The following is an 18884-nucleotide window of genomic DNA, read 5'->3' on the forward strand; positions in this document are numbered from 1 at the left end:
GTTATAAAGACAATTTAAAAGAATTGTCCAATAAAATAACATCAAAATGATCAGAAATACAGTGTAGACATTTTCTTTTTATTGGCCAGTCTGAGATATGGCTTTTTCCTTGCAACTCTGCCTAGAAGGCCAGCATCCCGGAGTCGCCTCTTCACTGTTGACATTGAGACTGGTGAACCCACAAATGCTGATGCTCCAGATACTCAACTAGTCTAAAGAAAGCCAGTTTTATTGCTTCTTTAATCAGAACAACAGTTTTCAGCTGTGCTAACATAGTTGCAAAAGGGTTTTCTAATGATCAATTAGCCTTTTAAAATTATAAAAACTTGGTTTAGCTAACACAACGTGCCATTGGAACACAGGAGTGATGGTTGCTGACAATGGGCCTCTGTACGCCTATGTAGATATTCCATTTTAAAAATTCAGCTGTTTCCAGCTACAATAGTCATTTACAACATTAACAATGTCTACACTGTATTTCTGATCGATTTGATGTTATTTTAATGGACAAAAAAAAATAGCTTTTCTTTAAAAAACATGGACATTTCTAAGTGACCCCAAACTTTTGAGCGGTAGTGTATATATTTGCATAAGTATAATAAAGGAATGCACAATTTATAGTCTAATATTTACATGTGTTTTGGGGAAGGGGTGATTGGGGGGCAAGTGTTTTAGATTGTGCAGTATTTAGCAATCATTATAAGAGTCTGGTAGCAGCAGTTGTGATGTGTGGGGGGGAACCAATCTAGTCTGTCTGGTTTAATATAGGCAGGGTGACAACAGCTGACAAGGGAGGGAGGGAAAGAGAGGTGGCCATGTTTACTGTCGCCATGGGAGCCATGAATGAGCAGACAAAGGACATGGTGTGTGTGTGAGACTGACAGCAGAAAGGTTTCACAAACAAAGACAAAGACACACACACACACACACACACACACACACACACACACACACACACACACACACACACACACACACACACACACACACACACACACACACACACACACACACACACACACACACACACACACACACACACACACACACACACACACACAAAATACAGCACCACACAGTCTGGACCAAAACAAAAGTCCAGCATCGAGATCTACTTCAAATCTTTCAGACAGATCTCTAGTATGATAACAGCAAGGTCTTTGATGAAAATGGAGGATATATTACTTCCCCATCTCTCCCATTCTGTAATTCACAGCAAATGTATGCATAGAATGGAGGGCTTTCAAATTGTTGTGTTGATAGCCTTGTTTATGATTCTAAAATCTAGACTATACATATTAACTGAGGTGCACAGTAAGTGACTTGAGTTACTTATACATCGAACAGAAACATCTAAAGACTCACTCTGATGACGGATGTTGTTTTGCTGTACCACCTCAAGTGGAAAATAACTGATAAAAGTGACTTCTGCCAGAAATTGTCTGTGTCCTGGGGTAGGCAAAATGTTTTTGTCAAACAAACAACTGTTTGCGTTGATGTTTTATATTGTTTTATAGTTAACCGATTCCACAGGCTTTATGGACAGTGTTTATATGGGGCTTACGTTTCCTTGAAGTTAGAGAGGCAGACCAGCGGCCAGAAGGTTACCAGAGAAATGAGAGGGAGATGAACTGGCAACCGGAAGGTGTGTGTTCGTGTTGTGTGAGCAGAGCTGAAGGCAAATTATCTGCCTCACCAGAGCTGGATTAATAAAGATACTATTTATTTATCATGCTGATCTAACGTTGGATTTGTGTTTCCATAGGAGTCCCTGGGCAGAAAGCAGTGTAGTCACCTCAGCCATGTTGTGCTGTTGCCTGTCCATTCTGACCAATTACAGGCTTTCATTAAAACAGCGCCAGGCGGTCGGCACGACCACATCCATAACACCAAACCCCATCTGATAAAAAGGAACAACACCCACACTGTTCCACCCACACTCAGGGCACACACCGGCCACACAGGACTGAAAATCAATTCATGAATTTATTCAATTTATTCCTTAACTGAAGTCATCATTACAGGCTAAAACACATTCTTCAGAAGACAAAGAGTCTCTGCCTACTATCATAGGTTACACACAGTGGTGAGACGACCTCTCATTTTAATTTAGTCAGTCACTGAGGTTGTTTCTACACAGAAAGGTTTACAAAGTCATGAATTGCACTACTGGCCTTCAGTTTGCTGAGAGAGAGTTTCACACACACACAATGTGATGCGAGGGAACCATCGGTCTCTCAATCTCCTTCAAAAGCATTCAACACACAACCCGAAGGTACATGATGACAGGTACCTGAGTAAGGACACAGATGACAGCTGTTCTGTCCCTCATTTCGGAAGCCAGCAATTTGGGCAGCAAGCGTGGCAATAGGCCTAGCTGATAATTGAGTTGCGGCTGTCAATTAAAATAATTAAAATATGTGTGAAGATAATGTCATCAGTAGTAAATGTCCCATTAATCCCTGTCATTTGGTTACATACATTTCTGTTAATGCATGTATTAAAGTAATTTACCATCATTCTCAGAGTGGAAATGTTGTTTGCAGAGTTCACAACCTGCTACACTTGTAAGAAACAAGTTTTGGTTTATTTCATAACCATCATTTATGAGATTTGTCAAATTTTTTATTGTCTTTTGTTTGGAGTGCTCCATGTGAGCAATGACCATGTGTCTGTTTTCTCTTTCCTGATAATGTTGAGGGAGCAACAATCTCCCCTCGATAAGCACCCATCCTCGGTGTGAAAAAGCAATGGAAGTTATAGTTCTACTGCTTCATTGGCCTATAGGCTATGCACTCATTTCTTTAGCCGTCAATGGATGACGGTGAATCAATCTGCCCATATGGCAGAGGCTGGTGATCTCGCATTAGTTGACTTTTACCTTAGATTTTATTCATTTTAATTCAGATTTTTACGATTAACCACCTGACAATGATTTTGAGAAACAAAAACTATATTTTAATTATTTATTTGTTAATGCGCATATGAAAATCAGAACTGGCACGAAGAATGGTAGAAATGGTAGGATAAATTGCTTCCCCAAGCTTCCCCAAACTTGAAACTATGAAGTCTTTATAAAATAATTGCCTCCACTTTTCCAGGGTCGGATTTTACCTTGCTTCAAAAGCTACTTTGAGGCAAGGTAAGACATGCCTTGTGAAGAAATATTTTATGTAGGTGCTTTTCTGTTAACCAATTCGACTTGATTCATGCAAGTGATTGATTGATCATTCCTGCGAGGAATCTTCACTATCAGTATAAGCAATTTGGCAGTATGCCCAGAACATTGCTTTGAGAACTGAAAGGGGTATCTCAATTTCAAGGTATCAGCTTGGAGAGAAGAAGCCTTGTTAGGTATTGGTCGGTCACATGCATGAACCAAACGCTAATAATGAATAATGAATAATGTAAATCATGCAAATATAACTTGTCTGTGTAAGCAGTATATAAGAGAAATAACGGGACTGCACCGGCAGAGCTCCCGACCGATGTGTACTATGGTTCATTAAGTTTATTGGAACCTCTCCAGCTTGCTGATAATAAAGAATGATTCATTTAGTATTGACATCAGGTGTCCCTGGTGGTAATTTCCATGACAGCCTCATAATATGAAATAAAACATTCAGATTTCAAACAATTAAGTATGATTTCAAAATGCATACTGCCTCTACCTCACATTGTAAAGTGGTGGGTGATGCGCTGATATCCTGGTGCCTACACTTGAATGGTGAATGGGAGGTGCACTTCAATGACTAGTTGAGAAATAAAAATAGTTATTTTTAATCGTGCACCAAAACTGTTAGCATTTAGAATAGTTATGCAATGAATGGGCTTATAAAAGCACACGTTTTACTCCAGCAGCAACCAGCTGAGGAGCTGCAGCAGAAATCTGTGCGCGTGTGATAGTTGTGTTGGATAAAAAACATACATGATGACTAATGAAAATACACACAGGCCAATTTAATTCCACTAAATTATGCAAATTACTTATAGACTGATAAGCATGACGGTCAAATGTATTTACATCAACTGGTATTCAATGAATAAAAAGCGTTATTGTTTTTACAGGTCATTTTGACAGGCAATAGTTTTATTTATCAACCTTTTGGGTTTTTTATCGGCCAAAAGCCGGCTATTGACGTCTAATGGAAACCCTGGTGTGTGTATGTGTGTGCGCGTGTGTGCCAGAGATTGAATGTGTAGTGGGTGTTGATATTGACAGTAAATGTGTCTTTAAACTATGGCAGAAGAAAACTAAATCATATTCTTGAAAAGAGGGCAAAGAAAAGAGTAGGGGGTAATAGGTAGGCAATTCCATTCGCAACAAAATTGCACAATGTCAGAACTAATTCCATGTAACACACAGCAGGTCTGTGCAGATTTATCGTTAGCACATCCTACTATGTCTCTGCCAAAGGATGAGTCACTAGCAGTGCTAATGTTCATGGGCTGGCTCTGCCTTTCCACTGGAACCTGGGCGTGGACCGGGCACATTACTGAATGAAGCAGTGGCAGAAAAGTAATTTCAATCTTGGCCTGGACTACAATGATACACAGGTCTTAATAATAGAATGGCTAGGCCTACACACATACTGTATGGCCAGCATCGTGTGTGTGTGTGTGTGTGGCACCTGAATGGTTAATCCCGGACAGACAAAAGGCTTGATGATGACTTGAGACATGCAAAAGGGCTCACTACACCTTCCATTGAACCCAGTATGACTGGTATGTGGACCCCCTCTTTAAAAGCCACCATCACCTTATTATTCTGGCGGCCTTCTCAGCCACCCTCTCCATTCAACAATGATCAATAGCTATCCATTCCATTCGCTATGATTACAATATGATTGCAGTTAGCAGGTGTATTGAGTCACTTCCAGCCATCACCCACTTTCCTTGTGACACAGTACCTTGGTACTCACACTCATCTATTGTTCTACTTCCATAGCGCCCTGCACACCACCCACTCTCTCTCTCTCTCTCCATCTCACAATTGTCATATTTCCTTTGCAGTATTCATTCCTCTTTCCTGCTTGGATCGAAGGTTAAAGGTCCAAAAGAGTATTAAATTCCACACTGAAAGCTGTGCTTTCCTGTGACAGGTGACAATTCATCTAATAACCCTGAAAGGCTTTCACGGCACACTTTTACCATTTCAACCCATTGGAACTTAACGAGAAGCAAGCCTGAAGTTAAAGCATTAAAGGGTTGAAAGAGTGACACTGCAGCTCAAGTCAACTATCAGACCGGGAGAAAGGAGTGAAACTGACAAATCACCACCAGGTAAAGTGTTAGTGTTTTAAGACAAATGTCTAGTAAAGGACATGACATGAAGCTCTTATCTCACCTGGCAGGCGTTGTAGAGGAGCTGGTGCTCAAACTTCTTGATGCCCAGGATGGACTGGAACATCTCGTAGAGCTGGTCCTTACTGAGGATGAGCTCTGAGGCTGCGCTGGCAGTCATCCGTTGCTGGTGCTTCCTGGGGTCCTCCTCTCCACGGTAGATGGTGTCAAACTTGGCCATCCAGGAGCTGAGCACCGTCTCTTTACTCAGACCGTCGATCTCGGGCAGGCTGCGGACACGCTTCTCAATGTGCTTCTTGAAGACCTCCCGCGAGTCACTGGCCGAGCAGCCTCCGCTCTGGACCATCCGGCACACACGGTCACTTTTCAAAAATATCTGTTGTCACGGTCGAGAGCAGAAAGAGGGCGTTAAGCATGTGGATTAAACATTACAGGGCAGGAGGAACAAACAGGAGGACGAGCATACAGCGTGGTTGAGAGGTTAGGATAAATTCCATTTTAACTCAATTCCTGAATGGGAAATTATCCATTATTTTCTATGAGACATTCTCCCATGCAGCTGTGTACAGTAGCCCTGGTAGCAGGCTGACACGTCTTTGCTTCTGGAGGGACATGAAATGAAGACGCAGCTGCAAAAGAGGGTTTCTGAAGTACTGCTTCTCTCTTTGAGGCTTTGCTGCAGCTTCATGACGAAGGTGCAGAGGGAAATAAATGATTGTAGTTTCAATTCAATCTGACATTGTATTGCTTCTCTGTTTAATTCCATCTGCACATATATACGTTTTCACAATCCCCACAAAGCAATTTTCCATGCCAAGGGTTGTGGGTTAGAGAAAGAGAGAGACAGAGAGAGAGAAGGACCCAAATGACTGCCTGACTCAGATGTTGGCCCTCTCTCTATGTTGCAACCTCCTTATGGCTCACAGTGACAGACTCTCTGTTCCCAATCAGTGCCTAACGCAGGGCGAAGACAGAAGGCCACAGCTCTGAGCCTGGATGGACACACAGATACACAGACATTTATCACTCTGTCTGGAGCCAACTTTGGACACTTGACTTGTTCTGCAACAACAGCAGTGCTCTTAGTGGGCCAAAAAGAAGGGAACATTGCACAAATGGGAGTGTTAAATATAGAAACTGCTGATATAGAAAATAGAATTGAAATGTTGTCTACACATTGTCACTTTCACGTACAGTAGCATTACCCTGAGTTCTGCCAACAAAGAGCACCCTAGGTGTCTCTACTCCAGTCTCCAGAGCAGGTGGGGATGAGGGGAGTGTGTAAGAATCCAGAGCTCAGACAGTAATAACATTATGCTTTAATTAAATTGGAAAACTGGCTTTAGCTTTTTCAATTCACTCATTTGGGTTTATTAAAGTGCCACATTGATTAATTCTACTGGCAGAGTAAATCCTCTTTTCGCTCAATACATTTTCTTGTCTCCTTTTCTCAAACTTTTAGGAAGGTTTGCAAGTTTGTTCTGAACCTCATCCTTCTGTGATTTTTGAGTGAAGGTGGGCTGATTGGATGGGATGGATAGTCAGACTCAAAGCTAAGGGCACATAAATTCAGGTTAGCACCTCACATAGCTGCTGTCTGGACTGAATATTTCAGAGGCCTATTTTGGGAAGTCCAATTCATTTGAATCTGTCAGATGCAGGATGAGAACATTAATAAGACTGCCTGGAGGAAGCAGCCTGTCTGTGAGTTCCACATCACTTACCAGACCAAAAGGTGAGTCATCTCCTCAAATATCCAGATGGACTGGTCCGTCCGCGGAGGACCATTTAAAACAACAGGATAATCATTACGGAATAAAAATCAACATAAAAAGACAACATACACTTACACATACTCCCATACAGACCTAAAATAAAACACAAACACACAGAGTTGGGCCTCACGTCATAGTAGCTTTGGACTGCATTGATAAAGGCCTCGTCTGCCACTATCTGGGTGTCACCACTTAGGAAGGCCTGGAAACGCTCCTTCACTGTCTGTAGCTGCTGCTTACTGATCTGAGAGAGGAGACAGACAGGAGAAAGTCAATATAGAGAGAAACACAACAGAGTGATAGGAATCATCTTAACATCAAGTTCTCATATTATATTACTTTACTTCATACAATTCTATTGTCACAGTCCCCTTATAAAATAAACAACTTTATATAAATGTTGAACAGAAAAGTACTTCTAAGTGTCTCTCTTCCCTTACACAAAATCTTCTTCAAAATTCAAAAGGCATTTGCACATCTGAGCTATCTTTGTTACGGGTGCATGGTAACAATTTAAAAAGTTGTTAGAAAATTATAAACCCACACACTGCTCTTGCTAGTATCACTGCTCTTTATTAAGCTTTATGTATCATCCTCAAGGCCTTCGTCAGAGCTTTTGTGAGGGTTTATAATTTGCACCCTTATGTAGACATTGCTCCACCCACATACGTTCAATGCATTAAATGGGGTTGGAGTCGAGAGAAAATAAGCAAGTGTTACTAAATATAACAATGTGCATTTCATAAGTATTAAAATAAAGTGTGTACATAAAACGTATTAAACACGTCTGTAAAACCACAATCAGGACATTGACGTATTAAGTAAGCTTTCATAAATCCTTGGGTACAGTGGAAGAAAACTGTCATATTTCAGTGCTAAACTGAAACATTGATTGGTTTAAACCCAGTGTTCTCCTCTAACATCCTCAGCATACAAATCATTTAAATGCCTTATGCAGCCCCTGTCCCAACACTCATATCTAAGTCCTCACATTACCAATTATAGATTTCATGATTCGATCTCATGCCCTTTTTAACATACACATCTCTATTTGCATACTTCACCGAGCGTTTAAGGCAAAAAATGGCCACCTTAGTTGTGAATTACAGCCCTCACCGAAGTTTTAAAAACTGGGGTCTCCCAGTCTCAGCTGACAATAACAACAGGGATGGTTTTTTGCATTAAAATGAATTAGTGGTGCAATCGCTGTATGGCAAAAAGGCATTATCTCTGATAATGGTACAAACAGATGCACAGTGTTACACTCGCCACACGGCAACAGGACTGATAGGCTATAAATAAATGATGGGGTAATAAAGATGTTCAAAGATAGATAGGAAATTAGTTTGGGCTGATGTTGCCACAGTAATACTGCACTGGGCACTTGTGTAAATGTATATTGACCTTCTCGAGCTAAATACACAGGCTGGTAGGAGCAGATAGATAAGAGAGCAGGTCTAACTGGGAGGATAGAGAAAGGCTGCATTTACACTGGCAGTCCTATTCTGATCTTTGCCCAATTATTGGCAAAAGAGCTGATCTGATTGGTCGAAAGACCAATCAGTGGAAAAGACCAGAATTGGGCTGTCTGTATAAGTGATGTGGCAGAGACGAGATGACACGAGTCAGTATAGTCATAATGAAACTTTTATGCAGACCAAGGTCCTATCTTTGATGTAGGCTAGTGACTATAACCCAATGGCGTCTGATAAATGAAGCACTTGTTTTACAATAACACACTGGTCCATCAAATCAGTAATTTATCAAAGTCTTTATCACACACTCACAACATGTTGAGGGGAGGGTAGCCAACCATTCTGCCATCATTTTGCCAAGGAACACGATACTGTTCTTAATTCAAATGTATTATCAATGCTCCCTTCATGTGGTCTCTCTCCTTTGTCCTCTACACATTTTCTTTCAGCCTTTGATATCTGAGAGAAGTGAAACACTAATGTCTAAAGACACGCCTACCAACCCACCCCTGGACCTCCTCCCCATCTGTCCCAAGTTACTGTTACCGTGGTCACCATGTCACAGACAACTCCACAAAGCCCTGTAGTAATTACCCTGAATGGGGTCAAGGTTCAGAGTTCAACATGACCTTTCCATTACCAGCCTCTCTGTCGAGGACTAAGCTGAAACCCTGATATTATCAGTGGTCAGGGTAATGATTATAGCACAGATTATAGCTATGGAAGTGACATTTATCCTTATTTATCAACCATCCAATATATAGAGAAACTCAACAATTTTCTGAGATCTAGTGAGCTCCACTCAACCATCATCAGCTGTGGATCTTCACCCTACCCAGCCCCATTCACCTCTCTGCCAAGTACTGATAAATAACCCATGTTTGGGTGAGAGGGATGTCTCAGCAGACCAGCTGGGCCACAGGGTATGATGAAGACTGAACGCCAGCCAAACCTCACCTCCAGATGCCTACCACAATCAGACCCATGTGATTAATCAGCAGTGGAGCAGATGGAGTGGGCATCGTGTCTGGGGTGAACTACAGTACCACAGACTCTCAGAGATGTGACCTAAGTAGCACAGCAGAGAACTTCACAATACCTCAAGTCATCCATCCATCCTGGAACACTCTCTCTTCCTCTCACACCTCTAACTGGTCTCCATCTCTCCCTTTAAACACTCTACTCAATCCATCCACTTACACGCTGGTGTGAGTGTATGGAGGAAGATCAGCCAGCCCTTAGTTTTATAGACCCTGTATGAGGCCACAACACAGACCAGATTCTGATATTACTGCCGCAGTTGATCCGGTTGTTGGGCAGCTGTCCTTCAGCCTCATTCTCTCCCTATATGCACCGGACTGTGGGTTAAACCGTCTGTAGGACCAGTAATTCCCAAAAAATGCTTCATCCACTCTAGCTTTGCTGTGAGCACACCAAGGAGAGCAGTTGGAGGTCAGCCTACCTTCTGAGAGGTCAGCCTACCTTCTGAGAGGTCAGCCTACCTTCTGAGAGGTCAGCCTCCCTTCTGAGAGGTCAGCCTCCCTTCTGAGAGGTCAGCCTCCCTTCTGAGAGGCCAAGCATCTTTCTATTTATTTATTTAGCCAGGATAGTCCTGTGGGAATTCACTCTAAGAAGGACAGTACTGGCCTCCCGGGTGGCGCAATGGTCTAGGGCACTGCATCGCAGCGCTAGCTGTGCCACCAGAGACTCTGGGTTCGCACCCAGGCTCTGTCGCAGCCGGTCGCGACCGGGAGGTCCGTGGGGCGACGCACAATTGGCCGGTAGGGATATCCTTGTCTCATCGCGCACCAGCGACTCCTGTGGCGGGCAGGGCGCAGTGCGCGCTAACCAAGGTCGCCAGATGCACGGTGTTTCCTCCGACACATTGGTGCGGCAGGCTTCCAGGTTGTGTTAAGAAGCAGTGCGGCTGGTTGGGTTGTGTTTCGGAGGACGCATGGCTTTCGACCTTCGTCTCTCCCGAGCCCGTACGGGAGTTGCAGCGATGAGACAAGATAGTAACTACTAACAATTGGATACCATGAAATTGGGGAGAAAAAAAGGACAGTACTGTATGGAAACTGTATATACAGACCATTATAGTGCCTAGTCTCACCCGGCCTTGGTACGAGTGAGAAAGTGAGATTTTTCTGAGAGTAGACAATGTCATGGTATCTCTATATACTTGAACAGGGAGTGTCAGAATTGCCTATGTTCCAAATACACACAATTGCCCCACTGACAATACAATAAGCATGTTCGACATCTATACCCCAAAAAAGCACCGCCCTGTATGCCTATGTGTAAACATGGTGTGAGGCAGTAAACAATAGGGATTTATTACTTCCACATTACAATTAAGGAAAAGGAAGATACACATCCACAGAATTAACATGACTGCTGCTAAGCGTAGTCTGTAGTCAAGCCACTTTTTTTGTAATTTAGCAGACGCTCTTATCCAGAGCAACTTACAGTAGTGAGTGCATACATTTTCATAATTTTTTTCTGTACCGGTCCTCGTGGGAATAGTCCAATACATTGACAGTAATCAGGGGAAATCTGTACTGCCAGGGCTGGGGGTTGGGGTAGAGGGATAGGGTAGCTGGCGTGGGGAGAGGCAGATGTGCATGCAGCTTTAGGAAATGACGTGAGATAGTTGCTACAGTATGTCCAAACACACTTTAATAAATCCTTGTCCTCGACTCCTGACTCCAAATCCCACAGATTTGAGAGGACTGGATTTGGCAGAATCTGAGAGCAAGTATTTTCTTCATATGGCCTTCACCTATCTAGTGCTTTCAGATCTGGGTTTACTATGGGAATTGTCAGTGTATTTGGAACATAGGCAATTATGACACTCCCTGTTCAAGTCTATAGAGATACCATGTCATTGTCTACTCTCAGATAAATCTCACTTACTCACTCGTACCAATGCCGGGTGAGACTAGACGCTATAATGGTCTGTGTATACAGTTTCCATACAGTACTGTCCTTTTCAGAATTAATTCCCACAGGACTCTTATGTGCCTAACGAAGCATTGAATTGTATTTGTTTACATTAGAATCCATCAAACATGGGCCTAGATTTACTAAGCGCGTGCACCTGTGCCATGTTCACTAGCCCCCTTTTTTATTGCATCTTTATTACTTTGAGTCTGTCCTTAAATTAAATGACCTGCTATGTCTGTACAAGAAACAAGGCACATGCCTGTGTGTAATTATTTATAATATGTTTAAGATTGGCACTCTGACAATGTTAGGATTGATTGCTTTTTACATCCCAGATGCAAAATAAAATATAATGATAGAGATATTGTGGATAGACTACGTACATAAATGTGTGTGTCTGTGTAATATGATATCCTCATCCTAAGACAGAGAGGAAAAGCCTTTAGGGTTCTCTATAGATGCCTGTCTGACAGAGGCAGGCCAGCCATGGCAGCACTCCAGAAACTACACACACCAACACACTAATACAGTAATACCAGGGAATTACTAAGGAGAAGGTCAGTGTTCTGACTGGGGTTTGGCACACTGAGTCAGTAGTTACACGTGCCTTTTCTGCCAGCGTTTTAGTGATGAACAGACACAAAGCAAACAGGCACACTCCAAACATTGGAGGACCAGGAAGAGAACACTCCATATTCCAATCACTTTGGTACAGCATAATGTATGTGTATGAGATCATGTTGCTATGACATTTTACTCTGCTGTTAATCTAATGGAAGGACACAAAGTCATAATTCTAGAAATCTTTTACATTAAAATATATATTCTTAAGTAATTTAGTCATGTTTTCCCAGCTCAAGCAGCTCAGACTGTGTTTCACTTACAGATAGACACCAGTGGTTCAACAAGGTAACTTAGTCTCTATTCTACTCATTGACTCAAGTCCTCTCCCGTGTTTTACTGCGTCCACTCCACTTAATTCATAGCGCAGTACCGGCCCTAAGCCCCCGAGCTAGCAAACATCAGGCTGGGGGTTTATGTAATGCAACACTTTAATGGCATGAATCTAATCATCTCTGGCACAGGATGGAATATTCCCTCGAAATATTGTTTTACTGAGCCAGCTGGCCACAAACAATGCTGACTCCTGAAAAGGCATGCTCTTTACAGGGTCATGGAGCAATACATTGTGTGTATAGTAGGAGACTGTGTTATGAATGTTTTGTACAAACATGTACTGTATGTTGCACATACTTCAATGCAGATTAAGTCATGCATTTTTTCAGTGTGCATGTTCACACACCACGTGTATGTGTGTGTTTGTTTGTTTCATTCATTATGTTTGTAAGAGTGTAAGCATGGTCTGTATGCCTGTGCCTGGCACGTGCCTTGTATCTCGTAAGTGAGCGTGTCCTGTGTATGCATTAGTGTTCATCTAACGATACAGTAGCTACATTTCCTGCCATGATTAGTACCCTGAGCGTGACCAGAAGACGGGAGACAGTGCTCACATACCCAGAAGCCCACTGTGCGTGGGTAGTGACGTGTGGGTAGTGACGGACGGACCCCCAGTGATACAGAGTCCCCGTTAGTGGCGTGTGTGCGTGTGTTTGCATATGAGGGCATGTGTGTGTGCGAATGTGTGTGTATGCATGCATACAAGCATATTGTGTGTGTGTCTGAGGTAAAGTCCTCTTTTCATGTCCCCCGGGGCGCCGTGCTGTGTTTACCCCCACACAGGGAGCTCTGTGTGGGGGTGGACACATCACAAAGATCCCTGGTCCTCCAGGAAACTGGACCTCTGCTGATAATTCCCTCGACTGTCATCTTAGACATGAATCTCTATTTCTCTCCTTATAGTATCACAGCTTTTCACAGCTCTATTACTCTGTTCTCTGCAATGATCATTGCCACAGCTTAATGTCTCTGTTGCCTATAGAACTACCTTTGGCACTCAGACAGGCTCTAGCTTACAATCTTTAAGACACATGCATTTTCTCACAAACAAGAACATACACTCTACGGCAGTGGTCACCAACCGGTCGATCGCATTCCTAGTCGAACATTTCTGTAAAAAACTAAAAAAACAATGAGCCTTGCGTTCCTGCTTTTTTTATTTGTCTTGTGGTTTTGGCGGCAGGTGCACCCGATTCAGCTGCCTTGCGTGCCGGGCTGGCGACGTGTTCCCATTTTGAACCATTTCATATGTCTGACGTTGAGAGGCGGACCCTCAGTCTGCTGCTCTCTCCCTCTGCTGAGACTGACCATCAGATGCAGGCTGCGTCAGCCCAGTAAAATAAAAAAAGCGAATGATTTTAATTTATGCTCACTCAGCTGTGCCTCACAAGTAATACAACAACTGATCTATGACTGGTGTGATCATATAAGCTTACCTCAAATGTTGAAATATAATTTTAAATGGTCTGAGAAGAACAACAATGCATTGGCAGGGCAATTCAAGCAAAGCCAATATGCAGTGATAATGTATTGGGCCTATAGCATACTGCACAAACCTCATTACTACAGTACTGTTTTTAATAGGTTAAATGTTGCATAGGCTTTTAAGTAATGTAACAAATAAAATAAAAAAACGGAACGGTAGATCTCGGCTTGCATTCTGACTCCGAAAGTGATCGTGACTCAAAAAAGGTTGGTGACTACTCTACGGGGTGCAATTCCTTATAATACCAAGTATTGTAGCTACCTCTTTACCAAATCTCCCTCTCTCCTTGATATTCATTGTACTACAGTGGTGCCAGGCCTTCTGTACGGAATGGCATCTGTTGTAATGAATCTCGGTTGGCGCTGACACCCTGGGTTAACTAGATGTGTGAGCGAGAGAGACACAGAGTGAGGAACAGGGTGAAAGAGGGAGAGAGGGGAAAGCAGTGGACGTGTCAGCTTAGTGTCAGTGGAGGCCTTCTTTATGCCTGCCATGTGTGAGCTGCAAACACATAACTCAGTCACGTGTGTTCACGCTGCAACATACTTCCCCTATTATACAGTATAGGATGCTGTTTCTGCAGCCACTATGGCTACCCACTGGGAGAACAGGGAAGGGGAAAGGGGGGAGATGATGTAGCCACTGTGTTTCTGTGTTCAGTTTTTCTGTCAAAGCAGATGCCACATCTGTTGATGAATTCTCTCTCTCTCATTAATTAGTGTTTTGGCAGTTGATGAGTTCTGAAATAGCTCTGGATCATTCACAAGGGGGTCTACCATCACAAGTCAAGGAATATATCTCCCTAATCACCATCACGTGAAAAGCAATCACCATTCAGCTTCCAAAGAGGTGTCTTTAATGTGTGACTACTTAGCATATTGGTCAGGAAAACAGTCCCAGAGAAGAGAGATGGCAGCAGAAGGAGGGCGGGCAATCTATCTTCCCCTCCCGCTCCCTCCTCCTATCTCTCTCACAAACACAAATACACCACTCTAACGTACGTAAACACACATCACACTCTCCTCTTATAGAGGTCATGGCACAAAGATAGGCTCTCCCTGGCAGTTACATAATGGCCGTAACACATCAAATAGATTGTGTAATCCCAGATTACTGACAGCCCACACAGGACAGCTAACATGCTCATCTGTGCGCCTGCTAACACACGCACGCACGCGGGGGAACGTGAATGCTCAGCTGCAACATGGCATTGTGTTGCTTTAAGGGACATGCACTCACACAAGCACAAAAGAAGGGAAGACACACAGACATGTCTCCTCCCCCACTCTCGTTTACTTGCCTTTTTGCAAGGAAGTTGCTTTTTTTTAAAGAAACCTTTGCCACAAATGTTTGTTTTTGACAAAGAAACTAAAAAAGAAAAGACAGACCAGCAAGCTACTGTACAAAAGATGTGCAAGGGAGTATTTAACCACATCTCTGAAATAAAATGATAGCTGAAGAAAGAGTTTTGAATTGTAGATATTATAGGTCTGGAGCTAACATGCCAGTCACTTGCCAGTGCCACTGCTGTAGGGCAATGCTTCCGGCATTTCCATCTGAAAGGACCGATGAGCACCAACATGTGAAGTCTACAGAAGCATGTCAAATTGGGTATCAAATGAAAGCTACGAGTATATGTTTGAGAAATTAAGGCATTAGGAATAAGCAAAGGCTTTGATTTTGGTCAAACAGATGGAAAAGGGGTCTTAGAAAACATCTACCAGAAAAAGTATTCAAAAGGTATTAGAAATACATCAAAACACAATACTGTTGAAGTAAAGACCCTGACAACTAATATCAACACTTACATTTAGTCTGACAAATGATTTGCCTTCTGTAAGTTTAAGAAACCTTTCCTTGTGCCTTGTAATTCCGTTACCAAAAACACAAAAACATATCTTTCAGATAGTTTATAATTTCTCTCCCTCCTGAGGGAGGATAATTAAAGTTCACAGATGTAACAAGTAAAGGTAGACCTACCAATTATTTAATGTGTTTACTAATATCAAGATAGTTTTAATCACTTATTCATTCATAAACACATGAATTACAGAAAAAGCTGTAACGGATCTACTGCAATGGGAAATCATCGCAGTCACAAACCACAGTTAGGTCACCTGCTACTGTCCTCCCTTCCACTGGCATACTGTTATGTTCAGCTGATAACATTTTTTCTCTCATCTGGTGGTCAAAGCAAGAGTGTGAAATCAGTCTGGAAAACCTGTGCGTGTGTGTGTGTCTGTCTCTCTCTCGCTCTCTCTTCCCCGGCTCTTACTGACACCTATCACTAACCCTCTTTCCATTTACTTTAACAAGCATCCTAACCCACTGAGCACCGACCAACACCAGACGTTGAAAAGTAGCTGAACTTTGGTCAGTCCGCCCTGGCCAGACAAAATCTGAACCAATCATAGACATCTATGTTTCACAAGTTTGCAAAGCACAGTAGAGTTCAGTACAGTAGCGTACAGTACAGTAAAGAAAGGTAGAGTACAGTACTGTACTGTGCTGTCCAAACTTGTGAAACATAGGCATCTATGATTGTTTCAGATTTGGTCTGGTTCGGACAAAACAAATGTGGATTTGTTTGGGGGCGGAGCTCTTTACAATAATAGCCAGTCTGTAGAATAATACCCAAATGTGCAAAAGATGGATATTGCATATTTCTACCTTTGTGTACCTTTTCAGGATACATCACCATGAAGAGAATGGTATTCATATCCATAATGATGCATTTCTGTATAGTACAGATTAGGGATCCATGATGTAATTCTTTTACCATAACTCCGTTACCAGATGTAAATCCACTTCACCTACTGTAGTTCAATATCCAAAATATTATTTTTTTAACTCAAGATGCAATGTCATAGCTGACACCCATTCTTTCTGTAGACATCGTTGAATCTTCATTTGGAGCAGATACTGTACAGTTTTTGAAAAAGTGGTTGCATAAAAACTGAGGCAGATTTGACTCTGATTCTGTTACCAAACTTCGCGTCTTCCAGTAAATGTGTTAGTGACTTTTTTTGTGTAAATTGCTCAAAGTAGTCCTTGTGCATACAATTGTATGGTTTGTTAAACTTTGAAATCAATGGTTTTTGTTTGGCATATATTTTAAAGTGAAAAATCTGAGTCAATGGTGGAGGTGTTGCCATTCAGGTTATCAGTCAACCTATCAAGTAATTCACAAACAGCACAGGAATGAAATCATTCACATGTATTGATCACATCTTTCTTTACTAATGCTGCAGAAATCTGCTCTAAAGAAGTATCCAAATCCATCGGATGTACTGATCATAATATTTTTGAGAATTACACAAATATTAATTTTCACAAAGTCTGCTGCCAATTTGCATATACTCCAGAATGTTATGAAGAGTGATCAGATTAATTGCAATTAATTGCAAAGTTCCTCTTTGCCATGCAAATGAACTGAATCCCCAAGAAACATTTCCACTGCCACAAAAAGGACCAGCTGACATCATGTCAGGGATTCTCTCGTTAACACAGGTGTGAGTGTTGACGAGGACAAGGCTGTAGATCACTCTGTCATGCTGATTGAGTTCGATTAACAGACTGGAAGCTTCAAAAGGAGGGTGGTGCTTGGAATCATTGTTCTTCCTCTGTCATCCATGGTTACCTGCAAGGAAACACGTGCCGTCATCATTGCTTTGCACAAAAAGGGTTTCACAGGCAAGGATATTGCTGCCAGTAAGATTGCACCTAAATCAACCATTTATCGGATCATCAAGAACTTCCAGGAAAGCGGTTCAATTGTTGTGAAGAAGGCTTCAGAGCGCCCAAGAAAGTCCAGCAAGCGCCAGGACCGTCTCCTAACGTTGATTCAGCTGCGGGATCGGGGCACCACCAGTACAGAGCTTATTCAGGAATGGCAGCAAGCAGGTGAGAGTGCATCTGCATGCACAGTGAGGCGAAGACTTTTGGAGGATGGCCTGGTGTCAAGAAGGGCAGCAAAGAAGCCACTTCTCTCCAGGAAAAACATCAGGGACAGACTGATATTCAGCGTTACCATCAGTCCTGTGTCATGCCAACAGTAAAGCATCCTGAGACCATTCATGTGTGGGGTTGCTTTTCAGCCAAGGGAGTGGGCTCACTCGCAATTTTGCCTAAGAACACAGCCATGAATAAAGAATGGTACCAACACATCCTCCGAGAACAACTTCTCCCAACCATCCAGGAACAGTTTGGTGACGAACAATGCCTTTTCCAGCATGATGGAGCATCTTGCCATAAGGCAAAAGTGATAACTAAGTGGCTCGGGGAACAAAACATCGATATTTTGGGTCCATGGCCAGGAAACTTCCCATACCTTAATCACATTGAGAACTTGTGGTCAATCATCAAGAGGCAGGTGGACAAACAAAAACCCACAAATTCTGACAAACTCCAAGCATTGATTATGCAAGAATGGGCTGCCATCAGTCAGGATGTGGCCCAGAAGTTAATTGACAGCATGCCAGGGCGGATTGCTGAGGTCTTGAAAAAAAAAGGGTCAACACTGCAAATATTGACTTTTTGCATCAACTTCATGTAATTGTCAATAAAAGCCTTTGACACTTATGAAATGCTTGTAATTATACTTCAGTATTCCATAGTTAACATCTGACAAAAATATCTAAAGACACTGAGGCAGCAGACTTTGTGAAAATTAATATTTGTGTCATTCTCAAAACTTTTGGCCACGACTGTAGTAGCCATATCTAGGAAAAGTTCCAAAGGCTGGGCATAATATAGTGTATAAGAGGTCATACAATACGTTTTGTAGTGATTCCTATGTTGAAGATATTGTGGATAAAACAAAGATAAATTATATGAAGAAAGATAGATAAAAGTTTTGGAGTACCTTAAATTGCATTTCTGGCAAAATGGTGAACTCGGCTCTATCATTGGCAAGATTAGCTAATTTAGGCATGACATGCC

At 42.2% G+C, this 18884-nt stretch overlaps 1 protein-coding gene across 9 annotated transcripts in view; it reads right to left on the reverse strand.

Moving 5' to 3' along the window:
- LOC120059848 (calcium-dependent secretion activator 1-like) overlaps positions 1 to 18884 on the reverse strand; it is a 155164-nt gene that overhangs the window by 112460 nt on the left and 23820 nt on the right. For all 9 annotated transcript variants that reach the window (XM_039008957.1, XM_039008934.1, XM_039008943.1 and 6 more), the window contains exons 2-3: positions 7210 to 7323; positions 5348 to 5680 (exon numbers count right to left, since the gene is read on the reverse strand). In XM_039008957.1, coding sequence (XP_038864885.1) covers positions 5348 to 5680; positions 7210 to 7323 — 447 coding nt within the window. The remainder of the gene's footprint in view (positions 1 to 5347; positions 5681 to 7209; positions 7324 to 18884) is intronic.

This window comes from Salvelinus namaycush, chromosome 2 (genome assembly GCF_016432855.1).
Source record: "Salvelinus namaycush isolate Seneca chromosome 2, SaNama_1.0, whole genome shotgun sequence".
In the NCBI taxonomy this organism is placed as follows: Eukaryota; Metazoa; Chordata; class Actinopteri; order Salmoniformes; family Salmonidae; genus Salvelinus; species Salvelinus namaycush.